The sequence below is a fragment of the Apium graveolens genome, chromosome 3, assembly GCF_009905375.1.
Source record: "Apium graveolens cultivar Ventura chromosome 3, ASM990537v1, whole genome shotgun sequence".
NCBI lineage: Eukaryota > Viridiplantae > Streptophyta > Magnoliopsida > Apiales > Apiaceae > Apium > Apium graveolens.
Genome location: NC_133649.1, coordinates 292,431,373 through 292,439,219, shown reverse-complemented (window position 1 = coordinate 292,439,219; position 7,847 = coordinate 292,431,373). Strand labels below are relative to the sequence as shown.

Genomic DNA, 7,847 nt, shown 5'->3' with positions numbered 1-7,847 from the left:
GGTGCACGGGCCCTATCCAGAGTCATAGTTGGATAGAGACCCTATCCAACCAACAAATCAGGACCATTGAAATAAAAAACGAATGGTTATGATCCGCTATTGTCGCTATGTTTCATTGCGAGACCGCAATGAAACATTGTGGGTGTGGCCCACATACTCCATTCCCTTTTTTACCCTTTTTTTATGTTAATTCATTTATCAATGCTTTTTTAATTACATAAATATTAATTTAATAAGATATTATTCTTAATATTTCTGATTAAAAATATAATATTTAAAAAATATTATAAAATATTTTATAATAATATTAAATATTATATTTAATATTTAATATTCAATATTTTATAAGTATTGAAACATTAAAATGAAATTAATATATTTAAATATTTAATAATATATATTAAAATAATAAAGGAAAATATTTTGATATTTACATATTTTAATTATTCAATATTTTTAGTAATAAATTAAAATATTTGAATATTTGAAAATATTAATAATATTAAATATTAATTCGAATTTTAAATAAACATGAACCCACTACCGCAATGAATCATTGCGGCAGCACAATGAAGCATTGCGGTAGTCGTCTTTTGAACACAGACACACGCGGAAACTACCATTATACCCGCCCCAACCCAGAAACAAACACAAAACACCGGCGATCAAAAGCGATTTCAGCGAAATCAAACAGCTCCTGATATCTTCCTTAATCAAGCAGCTTTGTTCTCTTTCTCTCTCTCTCGCTCATACATTCTTGAGGTAATTTTCCGAAATATGTTTGTTTTTAACTGTTAGGGATATAATTGGGGGTTTGATTTCTGTGGATTGTTGAATGATTTAGTTGTTAGAATAAGCATTAAGATGATCTGAGGATGCTATTTATGTATTTATGTATTTTAGTTCTTTGAATTTGGCCGAGATCGACGAACTCCGGATTGTTTGCACTTGTTGTTTATTGCTCTGAGTTTCCGTCTGTTATTATAATTTTCCTTTCTCTTTTGTTGGTATCCTTCTTACTTGGTTGTCTGATTGACTTCAATTCAAATGTACTGGGATGATATACCAAAGTTTTTGTGGTCGATTTGTGAAATGTGCACCTTGGGTGATATAGCAAGTCAGAGGCTCTTTAGTTAGAAGAGGAGGTTTCACAGTAATAGTTTATCTTGCAATCTTATCACTGTCTGTTCTTATGTTGCAAACAACTAGTATTCTTGTTAAGCATTGTTCTTCGGGATTTTTGTGAGATAGATATCTGTATTTTTGGCTTATGATATACCTGTAGTTGAAGTGTTGATGGAGAGAAGAAGTCTTCGATTTGCTCATAATTGTTTCGGATTTGATATATTGTAGGAGATTCCTCATGTTCTATGATTACTGAGATCCCAGTTGATATGAGAAATCTATTTGTTTTATGTATACAGTTTTAAGTTATTTTTCTATATTCAGAGTCTTTTAGTTGTCTTTATTTGGTAAATTTGCTTGTGCTTTACAAGCTGCAAATGTTTTTGATGATATATGAAACTAGCTTTTAATTGTTAGAGAGGTCGTTCTTAATTAATTTCTACTTAATAAACTTCAATTCATGTCCCTACTCTACAGTTAGGTTTTTCCCCTTGTGTAAATTTAATTTGAATTTGCTATATTTTATATGTAATATTTTGATTTATTGAGTGAATAATTCGAATAAAAATGGAAAATATACAGTAGTTTTTGTTAATTTTTATGTGAATTTACGTGCAAAGTAGTACACTTAAAATTTAGAAAACATGTGTTGTAATAATTTGATTGTGTTGAGATGATATTTTCACGCATTTGTTTGTTTTCTTTTTCTTAATTACTGTTTTGTTTGGAGTTGTACTGATGGGCTTTTTGGTTTAAAATATTGCAGATACTATGGACATGGAGTGTGGACCTCTTGATCGATCCTTGCTGACTATGCAGGACCGCCATATTAGCAGTCTGATCTGGGAGGGCGAGGACAGGAATACCGTAGACGTTAGACAGCTGACAGCGAGGATGGGTGAGTGGCATATACTTCCAGATCAGCAGGCTCTGTTGGATGCATATGGTTTTGGGGCGTTCGGCAACCCCCGGGTGGTTCGGCAGAATGACATCAGACTCATTACGGCCTTGATTGAGAGGTGGAGGCCAGAGACTAACACATTCCATCTGCCGTGTGGGGAGATGACTATTACTTTGGAGGATGTTTATATGATTCTGGGATTACCGGTTACTGGCCGTCCTCTCACCCAGGGCGAGCTTGAGCACCCGAAGGCGTGGTTCATGAAGAACTGGGAGGATCCGTCTATGTCAGAGCAGGAGCGCAGGGAGTTCTATAAGGATGGGCTGCATTTTAACCAGCTGAGGAACCGGTACGGGGCGAGAGCTGATACCAGAGATATGGATGCTGCTCAGATTGAGGTGCAGTGCAGAGTGCATACACGAGCCTATATGTTATTTATTATTGGAGGCGTGCTTTTCCCTACATCTTCGCGGGACGTGGTGCATCCCCGGTATATGCAGCTGCTGATGGAGGAGTCGGAGATTCGTGATTATGCATGGGGTGCAGCTGTTTTGGCACACTTGTACAGATCACTGACTTTGTCGGCTGATAGGTCTGTTCGCACCTTTAACGGGTGTAGTCTGCTATTGATGTTGTGGGCTTACGAGAGATTGGCACCCGGGAGGCCGGAGATTGCGCCTCAGCAGGAGATTCGGTGGCCGAGGGCGTGCGCGTGGGCCGAGCCAGTGAAGGTTAGTAGAGTAAACCCCCACCACCATACACGTAACTACCGGGGTGATTTGGACAGTTTACAGCTACATAGGGTGACATGGCAGCCGTATGCCAGACTTTACGAGAGAGAGGCTGATCCTGATGATGTTGATGCTACTCATTTCCCGGTGTGCCGTCATATGGCTCTTGGTCGTATCCCGCTGGTAGCATTTGAGATCATTGAGTACCAGTATTCTGATATGGTACTGAGACAGTTTGGGATGTGCCAGCATATACCGGATGATCCGTTTGACCACGTTGTTCTGAGGTTGGAGAGACAGTCTTCTTTTCAGCGGCCTCACCGTCTTGCTATGCATCAGCAGTATGTTGCCGAGTGGGAGAGTTATGTGGCTACGGGCGGGCCGGAGATTGTTGAGGGCGGGTTTGTATCTTTCACCGAGTATATGCAGTGGTATAGACGGGTAAGTAAGATGAGGATCGCTCGTTGTGTACCCCCTGAGGGCGATATCATACAGCCCCGTGACTGGTACCCTCAGCAGATGATGGGTGATGCGGTATGGTATTCTTCACTTGTTTCCAATTGTAGTCTTTACCTGTTTTCCTACAACTATTTAGGTTATTTTCCCGTGAATTATCGTTAATTCCCTACAACTACTTGTAAAATGGATTAAAAATGAAAATAAGGACTTATTTAGGTTATTTTCCCGTGAATTATCGTTAATTCCCTACAACTACTTGTAAAATGGATTAAAAAATGAAAATAAGGACTTATTTAGGTTATTTTCCCGTGAATTATCGTTAATTCCCTACAACTACTTGTAAAATGGATTAAAAATGAAAATAAGGACTTAATTAGGTTAATTTCCCGTGAATTATCGTTAATTGCCTACAACTACTTGTAAAATGGATTAAAAATGAAAATAAGGACTTATTTAGGTTATTTTCCTGTGAATTATCATTAATTCCCTACAACTACTTGTAAAATGGATTAAAAATGAAAATAAGGACTTATTTAGGTTATTTTCCCGTGAATTATCGTTAATTCCCTACAACTACTTGTAAAATGGATTAAAAATGAAAATAAGGACTTATTTAGGTTATTTTCCCGTGAATTATCGTTAATTCCCTACAACTACTTGTAAAATGGATTAAAAATGAAAATAAGGACTTATTTAGGTTAATTTCCCGTGAATTATCGTTAATTCCCTACAACTACTTGTAAAATGGATTAAAAATGAAAATAAGGACTTATTTAGGTTATTTTCCCGTGAATTATCGTTAATTCCCTACAACTACTTGTAAAATGGATTAAAAATGAAAATAAGGACTTATTTAGGTTAATTTCCCGTGAATTATCGTTAATTCCCTACAACTACTTGTAAAATGGATTAAAAATGAAAATAAGGACTTATTTAGGTTAATTTCCCGTGAATTATCGTTAATTCCCTACAACTACTTGTAAAATGGATTAAAAATGAAAATAAGGACTTATTTAGGTTATTTTCCCGTGAATTATCGTTAATTCCCTACAACTACTTGTAAAATGGATTAAAAATGAAAATAAGGACTTATTTAGGTTATTTTCCCGTGAATTATCGTTAATTCCCTACAACTACTTGTAAAATGGATTAAAAATGAAAATAAGGACTTATTTAGGTTAATTTCCCGTGAATTATCGTTAATTCCCTACAACTACTTGTAAAATGGATTAAAAATGAAAATAAGGACTTATTTAGGTTATTTTCCCGTGAATTATCGTTAATTCCCTACAACTACTTGTAAAATGGATTAAAAATGAAAATAAGGACTTATTTAGGTTATTTTCCCGTGAATTATCGTTAATTCCCTACAACTACTTGTAAAATGGATTAAAAATGAAAATAAGGACTTATTTAGGTTAATTTCCCGTGAATTATCGTTAATTCCCTACAACTACTTGTAAAATGGATTAAAAATGAAAATAAGGACTTATTTAGATTATTTTCCCGTGAATTATCGTTAATTCCCTACAACTACTTGTAAAATGGATTAAAAATGAAAATAAGGACTTATTTAGGTTATTTTCCCGTGAATTATCGTTAATTCCCTACAACTACTTGTAAAATGGATTATCGTTATTTATTTGTAGTTAGAGAGTGCTATGAAGATGACATACATGATCCACATGCGCGGCCCTCCTAGCTGGTTCTATGATGTCATTCCCGATTTTCTCGCACATTATGACCGGGTAATGACTGAGTGGAAGGGTCTTGGATACAGTAGGCCCGCTTTCATCAGACCGAAAGATATTCAGCAGCCTCTTGTTGAGCATCAGCCTCCTGCTGGAGATGCACGTGAGGTAGACATTCATGATACAGCTCCTAGTAGCTCGCAACAGACAGCGCCCCCTATCTCTCAGAAGCGTCCTCGTGAGGTACTAATAACTATCATTCACGAACTTGTGATATTTTTAATTTCGTCTATTGAATATGTAAATGACCTGTGTGTCTTTAATTTACATTAATGGCAGGATGAGACTGGTGGTCCTGAGGAGGATACCGCAGTACTTGTCCCCCCTAAACGTCCACGTGAGGTATAAATTTCTAACAAAAGCTTTCATTTCATGCATCGTAGAACTTCGATTAATATGTCTGTGTCGGTTGTAATTGCAGGAGGTTCAGTCTACTGGTGATATTCCAGCCACCCATGCTCCTACACATGTATCTATTCCCCCTCAGGTACAAATATTTTATAAATATTGTCCTCCTGTGCACTTACATATTTACAGCTTCCTGTGTTGAATAATGTTTATGTATTTGCTTGTAATTGCAGGTTGAGGTTTAGTCTACTGGTGATGTTCCACCCGCCACTGCTCCTACACTTGTATCCATTGCCTCTCAGGTACAAATCTTTGACAAATATTGTCCTCCTATGCACTTACACATTTTTAGCTTCGAATGTTGAATATGTTTATGTATCGGCTTCAAATTGCAGGTTGAGGTTCAATCTCCTGCTGATGTTCCACCCACCAATGCTCCGACACCTGTATCCATTCCCCCTCAGGTATAAATATTTAACAAATATTGTCATTCTATGCACCTAAAATATTTTAGCTTCGTGTGTTGAATATGTTTATGTATCGGCTTCCAATTGCAGGTTGATTATACTACTCCAACACCATTCCACAGATCTATGACATTTCAACTTATTCCACTAAAGGTATTATTTGTTCCCTACTATGTCAACTAAATGGGATTAAAATGGATTAATTCCCTACAACTAGTTATAGATGGATTAAACTAAGTGTTAAATGTGTACTTAATTTATGGATTGCAGATGCCTATTACTCCAGAATCTTTAGAGGCCTCTTCCTCCCTTGTCACTCCATATGTACATTTGGGCATAGGCGAGTCTTCTGTTCCTAGTGAGCTACGGGACATGTTTGATGTAATAACTCTTAACTCTTTTTTAAAGTAAATGGCATTAGATTAACTAGTTCCAAATATGCTAATTGTGTTTTTGTTTATTTTGTAGATGGACTCAATTGAAGATTTGGTGGAGGATGCGGTGAAACGAGGTGGTCCTGAGCAGCGTGGTGATATGACAAGGCCACTAAAAAATCGGAAAGTGAGGTGGTTGTATCGGCATTTCTGGAGTTTAGAGGTTGATTACATTTGGCGTGATCACAGTGAGCGGGGCTTTACTTATCCTCTTACACATAGCCAAGTAACAACTTTGCGACCAGAGTTTTGGGTGGAGGATGATGTTCTCAATGCCTATGGTGAGCTCTTGAGACTTAGAGAGGATAAACTCTGGGAAAAATGGGAAAAAATTCCCAGAACTGAAAGTTTCAAGCCCAGGCGGTATTTCATTGCTTCTAGCTTTTTCATGGCGATGGCACTTGAGTTTTGTCCTAACTTGAAGGTACTCTATTAAACAAATAACAATGCTCCAACCTGTTTTTCTATAAACAGATATCAATTATGCTGTATAATTGTTAACCTATTTTTTGACTTGTAATTGTAGGCTTCTCCGAGTACCCTAAAAGGTGATGCCAAGAAGTCAATGGAGAGGTTCTTTAGAGATTATGCTAACAAGGGGGGTAACTTGCCTCTTCAGTTTTGTGACTTTGCATTTTTCCCCACGTGTGATAGCTCTCATTGGTTCTTGTTTGTTGTTAATCTCAACAAAATGAGAGTGCTAAACATTGATCCTCTTAGGGACGACAAAGACACAACAGGGAACATCGCTCACCCCTTCCAGTATTACATTATGGTAATTATATCATTATTTAATTCCCTACCAGTAGTTTTAAATAGATTAATAATTAAATAATGACTTGTTAGGTTCATTTCCTGTGAAATATCATTCTTTAATTCCCTACCAGTAGTTTTAAATAGATTAATAATTAAATAATGACTTGCTAGGTTCATTTCCCGTGAAATATCATTCTTTAATTCCCTACCAGTAGTTTTAAATAGATTAATAATTAAATAATGACTTGTTAGGTTCATTTCCCGTGAAATATCATTCTTTAATTCCCTACCAGTAGTTTTAAATAGATTAATAATTAAATAATGACTTGTTAGGTTCATTTCCCGTTATTTGCAGGAAAAGTTGATCCCATATATGCTCAATTATTTGCATCCATCTCGATTTCCATTGAAATATACCCGGGTTCATGGTCTTGATGCTCGACCCAAGCAAGATGGTGGCAATGATTGTGGTGTGTATGTATCCAAGTACATGGACGCTATGCTCAACGGGATCTCCTTGCCATCAGCTGTGTGGAACCCTAAAGTTGATGTACAGACTTTTCGCTATCGGATGGCGCACGAGTTATCAAAAGGGGTTCCTAGACACATTTCTGAGTGGGGCATTCGACAAAGAGAGGCGGGACACTAGTTTGTTATTTGATTAGTGACTTGTAGTTACTTTAATTAGTTGTACATATTTTGCCCGGTTGTATTTTATTTAGATTGGTTGTATTTATTTTGGTTGGTTAGATGTATTTATTTTAGTTGATTTGTTTGTAGTTGGCATATCAAGGCCATTTTTTTTAAGTTTGGTTTGGTTTGGTTTGGTTTGTTTATAGTTGGCATGTCAAGGCCATTCATTTTTAAGTTTAGTT

The 7,847-nt window shown here is 36.6% G+C and overlaps 1 protein-coding gene and 1 long non-coding RNA gene across 2 annotated transcripts; both read left to right on the top strand.

Annotated features, from left to right (window-relative positions):
* Window positions 1-5,047: 5,047 nt before the first annotated feature.
* Window positions 5,048-5,448, top strand: LOC141711282 (uncharacterized). The gene is made up of 3 exons (XR_012571287.1): window positions 5,048-5,150; window positions 5,247-5,309; window positions 5,389-5,448. It is a non-coding gene; the product is annotated as an uncharacterized LOC141711282 (long non-coding RNA).
* A 72-nt stretch (window positions 5,449-5,520) lies between these two features.
* LOC141715176 (putative ubiquitin-like-specific protease 1B) lies at window positions 5,521-7,621 on the top strand. The gene is made up of 7 exons (XM_074518655.1): window positions 5,521-5,538; window positions 5,711-5,779; window positions 5,873-5,935; window positions 6,053-6,163; window positions 6,251-6,640; window positions 6,743-6,991; window positions 7,328-7,621. Exons 1-7 carry the CDS (start codon window positions 5,521-5,523, stop codon window positions 7,619-7,621), a joined length of 1,194 nt encoding a protein of 397 aa, XP_074374756.1.
* The last annotated feature ends 226 nt before the right edge of the window (window positions 7,622-7,847 follow it).